This window comes from Bombina bombina, chromosome 4 (genome assembly GCF_027579735.1).
Source record: "Bombina bombina isolate aBomBom1 chromosome 4, aBomBom1.pri, whole genome shotgun sequence".
Classification (NCBI taxonomy): Eukaryota; Metazoa; Chordata; class Amphibia; order Anura; family Bombinatoridae; genus Bombina; species Bombina bombina.
This window is the reverse complement of record NC_069502.1, coordinates 114,320,388-114,336,513: the sequence shown is the minus strand read 5'-3', so window position 1 is coordinate 114,336,513 and position 16,126 is coordinate 114,320,388. Positions and strand designations below refer to the sequence as shown.

Genomic DNA, 16,126 nt, shown 5'->3' with positions numbered 1-16,126 from the left:
ACTACACTACAGGAGAAATGAATTTATCAGGTAAGCATAAATTATATTTTCTCCTGTTAAGTGTAGTCAGTCCACGGGTCATCCATTACTTATGGGATACCAATACCAAAGCTAAAAGTACACAGATGACGGGAGGGACAGGCAGGATCTTTACACGGAAGGAACCACTGCCTGTAGAACCTTTCTCCCAAAAACAGCCTCCGAAGAAGCAAAAGTGTCAAATTTGTAAAATTTTGAAAAAGTGTGAAGTGAAGACCAAGTTGCAGCCTTGCAAATCTGTTCAACAGAGGCCTCATTCTTGAAGGCCCAAGTGGAAGCCACAGCTCTAGTAGAATGAGCTGTAATCCTTTCAGGAGGCTGCTGTCCAGCAGTCTCATAGGCTAAACGTATTATGCTACGAAGCCAAAAAGAGAGAGAGGTAGCCAAAGCTTTTTGACCTCTCCTCTGTCCAGAATAAACGACAAACAGGGAAGAAGTTTGATGAAAATCTTTAGTTGCCTGCAAATAAAATTTCAGGGCACGGACGACGTCCAGATTGTGCAAAAGTCGTTCCTTCTTTGAAGAAGGGTTAGGGCACAATGATGGAACAACAATCTCTTGATTGATATTCTTGTTAGTGACTACCTTAGGTAAGAACCCAGGTTTAGTACGCAGAACTACCTTGTCTGAATGAAAAATCAGATAAGGAGAATCACAATGTAAGGCCGATAACTCAGAGACTCTTCGAGCCGAGGAAATAGCCATTAAAAACAGAACTTTCCAAGATAACAGCTTGATATCGATGGAATGAAGGGGTTCAAACGGAACACCTTGCAGAACGTTAAGAACTAAGTTTAAGCTCCACGGCGGATTAACAGTCTTAAACAGAGGCTTAATCCTAGTCAAAGCCTGACAAAAAGCCTGAACGTCTGGAACTTCTGCCAGACGTTTGTGTAAAAGGATAGACAGAGCTGAAATCTGTCCCTTTAACGAACTAGCCGATAAACCCTTTTCTAAACCTTCTTGTAGAAAAGACAATATCCTAGGAATCCTAACCTTACTCCATGAGTAACTCTTGGATTCGCACCAATATAAGTATTTACGCCATATTTTATGGTAAATTTTCCTGGTAACAGGCTTCCTAGCCTGTATTAAGGTATCAATAACCGACTACGAGAAGCCACGCTTTGATAGAATCAAGCGTTCAATCTCCATGCAGTCAGCCTCAGAGAAATTAGATTTGGATGTTTGAAAGGACCCTGAATCAGAAGGTCCTGTCTCAGAGGCAGAGACCATGCTGGACAGGACGACATGTCCACTAGATCTGCATACCAGGTCCTGCGTGGCCACGCAGGTGTTATTAGAATCACCGATGCTCTCTCCTGTTTGATCCTGGCAATCAATCGAGGAAGCATCGGGAAAGGTGGAAACACATAAGCCATGCTGAAGACCCAAGGTGCTGTCAGAGCATCTATCAGTACCGCTCCCGGGTCCCTGGACCTGGATCCGTAACAAGGAAGCTTGGCGTTCTGGCGAGACGCCATGAGATCCAGATCTGGTTTGCCCCAAAGATGAAGCAGTTGGGCAAACACCTCCGGATGAAGTTCCCACTCCCCCGGATGAAAGGTCTGGCGACTTTGAAAATCCGCCTCCCAGTTCTCCACGCCTGGGATGTGGATAGCTGACAGGTGGCAAGAGTGAGACTCTGCCCAGCGAATTATCTTTGAGACTTCTATCATCGCTAGGGAACTCCTTGTTCCTCCTTGATGGTTGATGTAAGCCACAGTCGTGATGTTGTCCGACTGAAACCTGATGAACCTCAGAGTTGCTAACTGAGGCCAAGCCAGAAGAGCATTGAAAATTGCTCTTAATTCCAGAATGTTTATTGGAAGGAGTCTCTCCTCCTGAGTCCATGATCCCTGAGCCTTCAGGGAATTCCAGACTGCGCCCCAACCTAGAAGGCTGGCGTCCGTTGTTACAATCGTCCAATCTGGCCTGCGGAAGGGCATCCCCTTGGACAGATGTGGCCGAGAAAGCCACCATAGAATAGAATCTCTGGTCTCTTGATCCAGATTTAGCAGAGGGGACAAATCTGAGTAATCCCCATTCCACTGACTTAGCATGCACAATTGCAGCGGTCTGAGATGCAGGCGCGCAAATGGTACTATGTCCATTGCCGCTACCATTAAGCCGATTACCTCCATGCACTGAGCCACTGACGGGTGTTGAATGGAATGAAGGACACGGCAAGCATTTAGAAGTTTTGATAACCTGTCCTCCGTCAGGTAAATTTTCATTTCTACAGAATCTATAAGAGTCCCTAGAAAGGGAACTCTTGTGAGTGGCAATAGAGAACTCTTTTCCACGTTCACCTTCCACCCATGCGACCTTAGAAATGCCAGAACTAACTCTGTATGAGACTTGGCAGTTTGGAAACTTGACGCTTGTATCAGAATGTCGTCTAGGTACGGAGCTACCGCTATGCCTCGCGGTCCTAGTACCGCCAGAAGAGAGCCCAGAACCTTTGTAAAGATTCTTGGAGCCGTAGCTAACCCGAAGGGAAGAGCTACAAACTGGTAATGCCTGTTTAGGAAGGCAAATCTTAGATACCGGTAATGATCCTTGTGAATCGGTATGTGAAGGTAGGTATCCTTTAAATCCACTGTGGTCATGTACTGACCCTCTTGGATCATGGGTAAGATGGTTCGAATAGTTTCCATTTTGAACAATGGAACTCTTAGGAATTTGTTTAGGATCTTTAAGTCCAAGATTGGTCGGAAGGTTCCCTCTTTTTTGGGAACCACAAACAGATTTGAATAGAATCCTTGCCCGTGTTCCGACCGCGGAACTGGGTGGATCACTCCCATTAGTAAGAGGTCTTGTACACAGCGTAGAAACGCCTCTTTCTTTATCTGGTTTGCTGATAACCTTGAAAGATGAAATCTCCCTTGTGGAGGAGAAGCTTTGAAGTCCAGAAGATATCCCTGAGATATGATCTCCAACGCCCAGGGATCCTGGACATCTCTTGCCCAAGCCTGGGCGAAGAGAGAAAGTCTGCCCCCCACTAGATCCGTTTCCGGATCGGGGGCCCTCACTTCATGCTGTCTTAGGGGCAGCAGCAGGTTTTCTGGCCTGCTTGCCCTTGTTCCAGGACTGGTTAGGTTTCCAGCCCTGTCTGTAGCGAGCAACAGTTCCTTCCTGTCTTGGAGCGGAGGAAGTTGATGCTGCTCCTGCCTTGAAGTTACGAAAGGCACGAAAATTAGACTGTTTAGCCTTTGGTTTGGCCCTGTCTTGAGGCAGGGCATGGCCCTTACCTCCAGTAATGTCAGCGATAATTTCTTTCAAGCCGGGCCCGAATAATGTCTGCCCTTTGAAAGGAATATTAAGCAATTTAGATGTCACATCAGCTGACCAGGATTTAAGCCACAGCGCTCTACGCGCTTGAATGGCGAATCCGGAGTTCTTAGCCGTAAGTTTGGTTAAGTGTACTACGGCATCAGAAATAAATGAATTAGCTAGCTTAAGGGCTTTAAGCTTGTTCATAATCTCATCCAATGGAGCTGTGCTAAGGGTCTCTTCCAGGGACTCAAACCAGAATGCCGCCGCAGCAGTGACAGGCCCGATGCATGCAAGGGGTTGTAATATAAAACCTTGCTGAACAAACATTTTCTTAAGGTAACCCTGTAACTTTTTATCCATTGGATCTGAAAAAGCACAGCTATCCTCCACCGGGATAGTGGTGCGCTTAGCCAGAGTAAAAACTGCTCCTTCCACCTTAGGGACCGTCTGCCATAGGTCCCGTGTGGTGGCGTCTATTGGAAACATTTTTCTAAATATAGGAGGGGGTGAAAAGGGCACACCGGGTCTATCCCACTCCTTGTTAACAATTTCTGTAAGCCTTTTAGGTATAGGAAAAACGTCAGTACACGCCGGTACCGCAAAATATTTATCCAGCCTACATACTTTCTCTGGAATTGCAACCGTGTTACAATCATTCAGAGCCGCTAATACCTCCCCTAGTAATACACGGAGGTTCTCAAGCTTAAATTTAAAATTTGAAATGTCTGAATCCAGTTTACTTGGATCAGATCCGTCACCCACAGAATGAAGCTCTCCGTCCTCATGTTCTGCAAATTGTGACGCAGTATCAGACATGGCTCTATTATTATCAGCGCACTCTGTTCTTACCCCAGAGTGATCGCGTTTACCTCTTAATTCTGGCAATTTAGATAGTACTTCAGTCATAACATTAGCCATGTCTTGCAAAGTGATTTGTATGGGCCGCCCTGATGTACTTGGCGCCACAATATCACGCACCTCCTGAGCGGGAGGCGAAGGTACTGACACGTGAGGAGAGTTAGTCGGCATAACTTCCCCCTCGTCTGGTGATATTTTTTTAACATATAAAGTTTGACTTTTATTCAAAGTAACATCTATACATTGAGTGCACAAATTTCTATTGGGCTCCACATTGGCCTTTAAACATAATGAACAAACAGATTCATTTGTGTCAGACATGTTTAAACAGACTAGCAATAACACTAGCAAGCTTGGAAAAAAAAACTTTTAAATAAATTTACAAGCTATATAAAAAACGCTACTGCGCTTTTAAGAAAACATAAAAATGTTTAACAGTTGAATTAACAATGAACCAAATATGTTAAAACAACCAAATTTTAACAGAAAATGTATAAAGTTAGCAGAGGATTGCACCCACCAGCAAAAGGATGATTAACCCCTTAATACCCAAAACGGATAACAGTTGAAATAATAAACGTTTTTATCACAGTCAAACACACTGTCACAAGTCTGCTGTGACTGATTACCTCCCTCAAAACTAGTTTTGGAGACCCCTGGGCTCTGTAGAGACGTCCTGGATCATGGAGGAAGAAATAGGAAGACTGTGACTAAATTTTTACTGCGCAATAAAGCGCTAAAATAGGCCCCTCCCACTCATATTACAACAGTGGGGGAGCTCAGTAAACTGTTTTTATTCAGAAAAAAACGACAGCCAAGTGGTAAAAATCATGCCCATAAAGTTTTATCACCAAGTACCTCAGAAAAAACGATTAACATGCCAGTTAACGTTTTAAAAATTGAAAATTATGAAGTGTTATTAATAAGCCTGCTGCTAGTCGCTTTCACTGCAGTGCAGGCTCAAATATTACTTTAATATTGACAGTATTTTCTTAGTGAAATTCCATTCCCCAGAAATACCTCAGAGTATACATACATACATATCAGCCTGATACCAGTCGCTACTACTGCATTTAAGGCTGCACTTACATTACATCGGTATTAGCAGTATTTTCTCAGTCAATTCCATTCCTAAGAAAATAATTTACTGCACATACCTCCTTGCAGGTGGGCCCTGCATGCTATCCCCTGTTCTGAAGTTACCTCACTCCTCAGAATGGCCGAGAACAGCAAGTGGATCTTAGTTACGACCGCTAAGATCATAGACAAACTCAGGTAGATTCTTCTTCTAATACTGCCTGAGAACAAACAACACACTCCGGTGCCGTTTAAAATAACAAACTTTTGATTGAAGAAATAAAAACTAAGTTTAACACACCACAGTCCTCTCACACGTCCTATCTTTAGTTAGGTGCAAGAGAATGACTGGATATGACGTAGAGGGGAGGAGCTATATAGCAGCTCTGCTTGGGTGATCCTCTTGCACTTCCTGTTAGGGAGGAGATATAATGCCATAAGTAATGGATGACCCGTGGACTGACTACACTTAACAGGAGAAAGCAACAACAAAAAAACACTTTCTATTTAAAAGTTTCCATGAACTTTTCCATGTCAAAAGTACATACCTGATTTGGGTAACCCGAATAAGCACAATGCTCTTTATCTCTGCCGATTGTGCAGAGTAGTGATGTAACATGACTACAATCACGATGGTACAAGCTCCTAATATAATAAATTGCGTATTCTCATCATTTAAACCTTCACAGGCTGCTTAATCTGCTGAAGCCGGAGCTTAGAACAAAGATGGTATAGGTTATACATTTGTAAACGCGAGCAAATAATAAATCAAATTAATCTACGTAAATTTATGAACACACAAAGCGTACGTGAATTTACAGTGTGAGCCTAATGCAGTTCTAAACAGCGTCCACAAGGTGTTAGTGCTTCATAGCAAATAGAAAAGTCTTTTTATTGGGTAATTTGACAAAGGGCAGAAGTTGGTACCCGCGTGTTCCATATTTGGTCTTTTTTTTTTGAGTGTCTGCTTTCACATCATGTCGATCTTCTCGTACAACACCAATGTGAGCCAGAAAACTGTGCCCGACTTGACTCAGCAGCTGGCCAAAGCAACGTAGGTGTTATACTAAGCACAATGACAAACCCGAGTGCAGTCAACACCCGCCCCAGTGATGCCACTGTGTGAAATCACGGTACATGGCAATACCCACTCAGCAACTCCGGATGGAGAAGCTTACCGCCCCACACCAAATCAGTGGCTGGAGCCAAAGACATATTAGATGCATAAATACTGAACAAAGAATAACTAGCAAAATGCCCTGGTGCCATAATTTACTGCTAAAAATGAGCATTCTCAGAAAAACCGCTTGTGGCTGCTCAGAATTAGGAAGAGGAAGGGGTGGTGCTTGAGAGTAACCTTTAATAAAGGTAACCAGGGAAGTGGGAAGTTCTGTCCACACCCCTTGTGCGAGGGGTTTCAACTGTTAAGTATTACCAGGGAGGGCCAATATATGTTTTTTTTTTCATGTTGACAGTACAGTGATTTTTGCTAAACTGAAAAAACATAATTTATGCTTACCTGATAAATTTATTTCTCTTGTAGTGTAGTCAGTCCACGGGTCATCCATTACTTATGGAATATATCTCTTCCTAACAGGAAGCTGCAAGAGGATCACCCAAGCAGAGCTGCTATATAGCTCCTCCCCTCACATGTCATATTCAGTCATTCGACCAAAACCAGACGAGAAAGGAGAAACCATAGGGTGCAGTGGTGACTGGAGTTTAATTAAAATTTAGATCTGCCTTAAAAAGACAGGGCGGGCCGTGGACTGACTACACTACAAGAGAAATAAATTTATCAGGTAAGCATAAATTATGTTTTCTCTTGTTAAGTGTAGTCAGTCCACGGGTCATCCATTACTTATGGAATACCAATACCAAAGCTAAAGTACACGGATGAAGGGAGGGACAAGGCAGGAACATTAAACAGAAGGAACCACTGCCTGAAGTACCTTTCTCCCAAAAATAGCCTCCGAAGAAGCAAAAGTGTCAAATTTGTAAAATTTTGAAAAAGTGTGAATTGAAGACCAAGTTGCAGCCTTGCAAATCTGTTCAACAGAGGCCTCATTTTTAAAGGCCCAGGTGGAAGCCACAGCTCTAGTAGAATGAGCTGTAATCCTTTCAGGAGGCTGCTGTCCAGCAGTCTCATAGGCTAAACGTATTATGCTACGAAGCCAAAAAGAGAGAGAGGTAGCCGAAGCCTTTTGACCTCTTCTCTGTCCAGAGTAAAACGACAAACAGGGAAGAAGTTTGACGAAAATCTTTAGTTGCCTGCAAATAGAACTTCAGGGCACGGACTACGTCCAGATTATGCAAAAGTCGTTCCTTCTTTGAAGAAGGATTAGGACACAGTGATGGAACAACAATCTCTTGATTGATATTCTTGTTAGTGACTACCTTAGGTAAGAACCCAGGTTTAGTACGCAGAACTACCTTGTCTGAATGAAAATTAAGATAAGGAGAATCACAATGTAAGGCAGATAACTCAGAGACTCTTCGAGCCGAGGAAATAGCCATCAAAAACAGAACCTTCCAGGATAACAGCTTGATATCAATGGAATTAAGGGGTTCAAATGGAACACCTTGCAGAACGTTAAGAACTAAGTTTAAGCTCCACGGCGGAGCAACAGTCTTAAACACAGGCTTAATCCTAGCTAAAGCCTGACAAAAAGCCTGAACGTCTGGAACTTCAGCCAGACGTTTGTGTAGAAGAATAGACAGAGCAGAAATCTGTCCCTTTAACAAACTAGCAGATAAGCCCTTTTCTAAACCCTCTTGTAGAAAGGACAATATCCTAGGAATCCTAACCTTACTCCATGAGTAACACTTGGATTCGCACCAATATAAATATTTACGCCATATCTTATGGTAAATTTTTCTGGTAACAGGCTTCCTAGCCTGTATTAAGGTATCAATAACCGACTCCGAGAAGCCACGCTTTGATAGAATCAAGCGTTCAATCTCTATGCAGTCAGCCTCAGAGAAATTGAAGTTCCCACTCCCCCGGATGAAAAGTCTGGCGACTTAGAAAATCCGCCTCCCAGTTCTCCACGCCTGGGATGAAAATCGCTGACAGGTGGCAAGAGTGAGACTCTGCCCAGCGAATTATCTTTGAGACTTCCAACATCGCTAGGGAACTTCTGGTTCCCCTTGATGGTTGATGTAAGCCACAGTCGTGATGTTGTCTGACTGAAATCTGATGAACCTCAGAGTTGCTAACTGAGGCCAAGCTAGGAGTATTGCTCTTAATTCCAGAATATTTATTGGGAGGAGTTTCTCCTCCTGAGTCCATAATCCCTGAGCCTTCAGGGAGTTCCAGACTGCGCCCCAGCCTAGAAGGCTGGCGTCTGTTGTTACAATCGTCCAATCTGGCCTGCGAAAGGTCATCCCCTTGGACAGATGTGGCCGAGAAAGCCACCATAGAAGAGAATCTCTGGTCTCTTGATCCAGATTTAGTAGGGGGGACAAATCTGAGTAATCCCCGTTCCTCTGACTTAGCATGCACAATTGCAGCGGTCTGAGATGCAGGCGCGCAAATGGTACTATGTCCATTGCCGCTACCATTAAGCCGATTACTTCCATGCACTGAGCTACTGACGGGTGTGGAATGGAATGAAGGACACGGCAAGCATTTAGAAGTTTTGATAACCTGGCCTCCGTCAGGTAAATTTTCATCTCTACAGAATCTATAAGAGTCCCTAGAAAGGGAACCCTTGTAAGTGGTAATAGAGAACTCTTTTCCACGTTCACCTTCCACCCATGCGACCTCAGAAATGCCAGAACTATCTCTGTATGAGACTTGGCAGTTTGAAAACTTGACGCTTGTATCAGAATGTCGTCTAGGTACGAAGTCACCGCTATGCCTCGAGGTCTTAGTACCGCCAGAAGTGAGCCCAGAACTTTTGTAAAGATTCTTGGAGCCGTAGCTAATCCGAAGGGAAGAGCTACAAACTGGTAATGCCTGTCTAGGAAAGCAAATCTTAGGTACCGATAATGATCCTTGTGAATCGGTATGTGAAGGTAGGCATCCTTTAAGTCCACTGTGGTCATGTACTGACCCTCTTGGATCATGGGAAGGATGGTTCGAATAGTTTCCATTTTGAATGATGGAACTCTTAGGAATTTGTTTAGGATTTTTAAGTCCAAGATTGGTCTGAAGGTTCCCTCTTTCTTGGGAACCACAAATAGATTTGAATAGAATCCTTGCCCGTGTTCCGTCCGCGGAACTGGGTGGATCACCCCCATTAGTAAGAGGTCTTGTACACAGCGTAGAAACGCCTCTTTCTTTATTTGGTTTGCCGATAACCTTGAAAGATGAAATCTCCCTTGTGGAGGAGAAGTTTTGAAGTCCAGGAGATATCCCTGAGATATGATCTCCAACGCCCAGGGATCCTGGACATCTCTTGCCCAAGCCTGGGCGAAGAGAGAGAAAGTCTGCCCCCCACTAGATCCGTTTCCGGATAGGGGGCCCTCTCTTCATGCTGTCTTAGGGGCAGCAGCAGGTTTCTTGGCTTGCTTGCCCTTGTTCCAGGACTGGTTAACTTTCCAGCCCTGCCTGTAACGAGCAACAGCTCCTTCCTGTTTTGGAGCGGAGGAAGTTGATGCTGCTCCTGCCTTGAAGTTACGAAAGGCACGAAAATTAGACTGTTTGGCCTTTGATTTGGCCCTGTCCTGAGGTAGAGCATGGCCCTTACCTCCCGTAATGTCAGCTATAATTTCTTTCAAGCCGGGCCCGAATAAGGTCTGCCCTTTGAAAGGAATATTAAGCAATTTAGATTTAGAAGTCACGTCAGCTGACCAGGATTTAAGCCATAGCGCTCTGCGCGCTTGGATAGCGAATCCGGAGTTCTTAGCCGTAAGTTTGGTTAAATGTACGACGTCATCAGAAACAAATGCGTTAGCTAGCTTAAGTGCTCTAAGCTTGTTCATAATTTCATCCAATGGAGCTGTGCGAATATCCTCTTCCAGAGACTCAAACCAGAATGCCGCCGCAGCAGTGACAGGCGCAATGCATGCAAGGGGTTGTAAGATAAAACCTTGTTGAACAAACATTTTCTTAAGGTAACCCTTTAATTTCTTATCCATTGGATCTGAAAAGGCACAACTATCCTCCACCGGGATAGTAGTACGCTTAGCTAAAGTAGAAACTGCTCCCTCCACCTTAGGGACCGTCTGCCATAAGTCCCGTGTAGTGGCGTCTATTGGAAACATTTTTCTAAACATAGGAGGTGGGGAAAAGGGCACACCAGGTCTATCCCACTCCTTGCTAATAATTTCTGTAAGCCTTTTAGGTATAGGAAAAACATCAGTACACACCGGTACTGCATAGTATCTATCCAGCCTACATAATTTCTCTGGAATTGCAACTGTGTTACAGTCATTCAGAGCCGCTAATACCTCCCCTAGCAATATGCGGAGGTTCTCAAGCTTAAATTTAAAATTAGAAATCTCTGAATCCAGTCTCCCTGGATCAGATCCGTCACCCACAGAATGAAGCTCTCCGTCTTCATGTTCTGCAAACTGTGACGCAGTATCTGACATGGCTCTCACCTCATCCGCGCGCTCTGTCCTTAACCCAGAGCTATCGCGCTTGCCTCTTAATTCTGGCAATTTAGATAATACTTCTGTCATAACAGTAGCCATGTCTTGCAAAGTGATTTGTAAGGGCCTCCCTGATGTACTTGGCGCCACAAAATCACGCACCTCCTGAGCGGGAGGCGAAGGTACTGACACGTGAGGAGAGTTAGTCGGCATAACTTCCCCCTCGTTGTCTGGTGATAATTTCTTTACATGTAAAGATTGACTTTTATTTAAAGTAACATCAATGCAATTAGTACACAAATTTCTATTGGGCTCCACATTGGCCTTTAAACATAGTGAACAAAGAGATTCATCTGTGTCAGACATGTTTAAACAGACTAGCAATGAGACTAGCAAGCTTGGAAATACTTTTCTAAATAATTTTACAAGCAATATAAAAAACGCTACTGTGCCTTTAAGAAGCACAAAAAGCTGTCACAGTTGAAATAACAATGAACCAAAATAGTTATAGCAACCAATTTTTCACAGTAAATGTTTTAAGTTAGCAACGTATTGCACCCACCAGCAAATGGATGATTAACCCCTTAATACCCAAAAACGGATAACAATTTAATAATTAACGTTTTTATCACAGTCAAAACACACTGTCACAGGTCTGCTGTGACTGATTACCTCCCTCAAATGAATTTTGAAGACCCCTGAGCTCTCTAGAGACGATCTGGATCATGGAGGATGAAGTAGACAGATTGTGACTGAATTTTTACTGCGCAAAAAAGCGCTAAAATAGGCCCCTCCCACTCATATTACAACAGTGGGGAAGCTCAGATAACTGTTTCTATGCAGAAAACAAAGATGGCCATGTGGTAAAAATCATGCCCTAATAAGTTTTATCACCAAGTACCTCACAAAAAACGATTAACATGCCAGTAAACGTTTTAAACATACATTTGAAAAGTTATGAAGTGTTATTAATAAGCCTGCTACCAGTCGCTTTTACTGCAGTTAAGGCTCATACATTATTTCAGTATTAACAGTATTTTCAGAGTCAATTCCATTCCTTAGAAAAATACATTCAGTGTACACACACTCATCAGCCTAATACCAGTCGCTATCACTGCATTTAAGGCTGAACTTACGTTACATTGGTATCAGCAGTATTTTCTCAGTCAATTCCATTCCTCAGAAAAATAATTTACTGCACATACCTCATTTGCAGGGGGGCCCTGCATGCTATTCCCCTTTTCTGAAGTTACCTCACTCCTCAGATGAGAACAGCCAGTGGATCTTAGTTACGTCTGCTAAGATCATAGAAAACGCAGGCAGATTCTTCTTCTAATGCTGCCTGAGAACAAACAGCACACTCCGGTGCCATTTAAAATAACAAACTTTTGATTGAAGAAATAAACTAAGTTAAAAAAACACCACAGACCTCTCACAGCGACCTATCTTTAGTTAGGCTGCAAGAGAATGACTGAATATGACATGTGAGGGGAGGAGCTATATAGCAGCTCTGCTTGGGTGATCCTCTTGCAGCTTCCTGTTAGGAAGAGATATATTCCATAAGTAATGGATGACCCGTGGACTGACTACACTTAACAAGAGAAAAACAAAAACAAAACAACTAAAACAATTTTGTTCAAATACAGAGGGGACCCCCTAAGAGTACTGCTACAGTGCATATTCCCATGGGGGATTTCCCCGGAGAAAATGTTTGTACATTTAAGGGAAATGCTCTTCAGAAGAGACTAGAATGATGTAGTCAGCCATGACAGAGGGGGTCACTGGACTCTGCCACTATTGCTATACTGTGAGTAGTCAAAACTCTTCAGCTGCAGCAGAGAGGTAGCCAGCACTAATGTAATCAAATAAAATATAACCAAAACTAAAGCAGACAGGAGCAGAAGAGGTATATGTAAGAGAGGTGGGCATCCTAAACCATTTGGAAAGAGTTCTATCTTCTCCAAGGTGGCACAAGGCAATGCCCCCATTAGTACCAGAATACTAGGACACAACGAGTATAAGAAGTACCTTAAGTGTGATGAACAGGAGGAAAGGCAGATTATCACAAGACGTGGGATGTAGAAAATAAATTAATAATTGACAATCTTTTGTATGCATCACAACCTAATTCATTTAACTTATAAAAAGTACATTAAGAACAAATACATTCACTATGAATATAGAGATATTCGAAGCACATGTTTTTTTGTTTTTTTTTAAATTTAGAAACAAATCAATTTGTGATTATTATTTTTTTTAAAAGGCAATTTATGCTTACTTTTAGGGAGTGATCCATTTCTCACGATTGACCACCCCTCATCTGCTACCAGAAGAATGGGCTGAATCCGATTGTTATGTTTGTAGTGATATTTGTCAGGGATATCCTCTTTTAGGTAAGCCTTCATATGAGCACTGCAGTTTTTCAACCGATTATAAACCTGCATTTTATCTATGAAAAGAAGAAAAAAGTAACATTCTTTTTATGTCAATAGCATCCCATTAATAACGTTAAACAAGGTTAGAAAAATCAAAGTGCCCAAATAGACATTCTAAAGCAAAGATGCATGTAATTTTTCCATTAATGACCCTAGTTAATGCTAAGTTTATTCCTTACAAAGTTGTTAAAGGGACGTGAAAGTCAAAATTAAACTTTCATGGATCAAGATAAAGAGACTTTTCAATTGACTTCTATTATTAATTGCACATAGTTCTTGTTATTTGTTGAAAAGCAAACATGGGGAGCTAGCTGGTGATTGATGGCTACACCCATGACTCGTCATTGGCTCACCAGATTTGTTAAGCTAGCTCCCAGAGCACATGGCTGCCTTTAAATTGGGTTAAGTACATAGTTATATGCAAGCAATAGTGCACGGGTTGACAAATATGTCCAAAATTTAAGAGCCACTAAGAAAATTTTGGAGCCAGACAGTGTTTTTAGTATATAGCTATATGGAGAATAGCCGAAAAAAGTTAGGAGCCAGGAGTAAATTATAGGCGCTAGTGGCTCCCCAGCTCCTGGGTTTGTCGAGCCCTGCAATAGTTTAATAATAAAATGCTTTAACAAATAAAGATTTTAAAATTGTACTTGTATTTTCCTTTAAAACACATATCTAAAGATCTCCTCTAACAATGTATGTACTGAAGCTCTCAAAAAGTTATATGGCTGAAGAGCAAATCAGGAGTAGCAGTCACATTTCCCCACCGATCACTGCCTACCTACTTGCAAACTACAATTCTTATGGCTTATATTTACTGTGTAAAAAAAGCATGAAAGATTGGATGCACCCTGGCTTCCCTTGCAACTTTCATATATTTCAAAAACAAAGTTACACAAGAAAACACTGGTCTAGAGAACTGAGACTGAAACTATCCTTAAAGGGATACGAAACCCACATTTTTTTTTCTTTAATGATTCAGATAGAACATGCAATTTTAAAGTGTCAGTAAACCTAAAAAATAAGGTTATATAATTCTGCACATAGTGCAGAATTATATAACATTATATTAGCAGCAGTTTTATAAAACCTAATATTCCCTGTGAATTTTTATTAAAAAAAAAAAAAAAAAAAGACTGTCAGACAGAGCAGGAGCGAGCTGCACTGAGTATAATGGCGCGGTCGGGCTGGGCGGTAACTAGACAGCTGGCCAGATGCGCTCTGTGATAAAAACAGACCCGCTCAGAAGAGCACAGAGAGCGGGTCTGAAAAACAGTCTTTTTTATAAAAATTCACAGGGAATATTAGGTTTTATAAAGCTGCTGCTAATATAATGTTATATAATTCTGCACTATGTGCAGAATTATATAACATTATTTTTTACGTTTACTGGCCCTTAAAGTAACTTTCTAATTAACTCCTATTATCAATTTTGATTTGTTTTCTTGCTATCTTTATTTAAAAAGCAGGAGTGTAAAGGCTAGGAACGATCCCATTTTAGGTTCAGCACCATGGATAGTGCTTGCTTATTGGTGGCTGACATTAGCCACAAATAAGCAAGCATAACCCAGGTTTTCAACCAAAAATAGTCCGGCTACTATGCTTTACATTCCTGCTTTTTAAATAAAGATAGCAAGAGAACAAAGAAATCAATAGGAGTAAATTAGAAAGTTGCATGTTCTATCTGAATCATTAAAGAAAAAAAATTGGGTTTAGTATCCCGTTAACACCTTAAGGACCAAGGACGTACAGGGTATGTCCTACAAAAACTGTTACTTAATGACCAAGTACGTACCCTGTATGTCCTCAAGGTTTTAAAGCGCTGGACTCGATCGCGATCACTTCCAGCCTCTTTCACGTTATTGCAGTGATGCCTCGATATTGAGGCATCCTGCAATAAAAAATTTTTGGCATCAGATGCAGAGAGAGACACTCTGTGGCCCTCTCTGCCTCGGCCAGCGATGGTGGGTCGGAGCCATAGCAGGGAGGCGGGGGGTCCCCTCTGTGTTCCCTGGAGCATGCGAGGATGTGGGGGCGGGACCGTGCGCATGTGCACGCTACATTAGTTAACATAACAGTACAATCAAAAAAGGATGAGTGAAAAAAATGTTGGGAAAGTGATTTGGGAGGGAGGGGTAGAGTATTGAGGGGGGGGGCAGCCAGCTTCACTACAGAAAAATGGGGGGTTTTATTTTATTTTTTACAAATAAAAGCTGCCAGTACCCAAGATAGCTGCAAATAGGTAGAGGGGGGAGTGTTAGAGAGCTATTGGGGAGGGATAAAACACTGATAAAAATATCTTTAGAAAGTCCATTTAAAGGGACACTGAACCCAAATTTTTTCTTTTGTGATTCAGATAGAGCATGCAATTTTAAGCAACTTTCTAATTTACTCCTATTAGCAATTTTTCTTTGTTCTCTTATTATCTTTATTTGAAAAAGAAGGCATCTAAGTTTTTTGTTTGTTTCAGTACTCTGGACAGCACTTTTTTTTATTGGTGGATGAATTTATCCACCAATCAGCAAGGACAACCCAGGTTGTTGACCAAAAATGGGTCGGCATCTAAACTTACATTCTTGCAGTTCAAATAAAGATACCAAGAGAATGAAGAAAATTTGATAATAGGAGTAAATTAGAAAGTTGATTAAAATGTCATGCTCTATCTGAATCGCAAAAGAAAAAATTTGGGTACAGTGTCCCTTTAATGGCGAGACAAATGGTATATAATATGTGTGGGTACAGTAAAAGAGTAAAAGGAAAATTACAGCTAAACACAAACACTGCAGAAATGTAAAAATAGCCCAGGTCCTTAAAAAGGGACACTAAACCCAATTTATTTCTTTCACGATTCAGATAGAGCATGCAATTTTAAGCAACTTTCTAATGTACTCCTATTG

At 42.0% G+C, this 16,126-nt stretch overlaps 1 protein-coding gene across 1 annotated transcript in view; it reads right to left on the bottom strand.

The window, feature by feature from the left end:
- Nucleotides 1-16,126, bottom strand: part of ENPP4 (ectonucleotide pyrophosphatase/phosphodiesterase 4) — a 58,433-nt gene that overhangs the window by 24,482 nt on the left and 17,825 nt on the right. Inside the window, exon 3 of the mRNA XM_053709600.1 lies at nt 13,073-13,243. Coding sequence (XP_053565575.1) covers nt 13,073-13,243 — 171 coding nt within the window. The remainder of the gene's footprint in view (nt 1-13,072; nt 13,244-16,126) is intronic.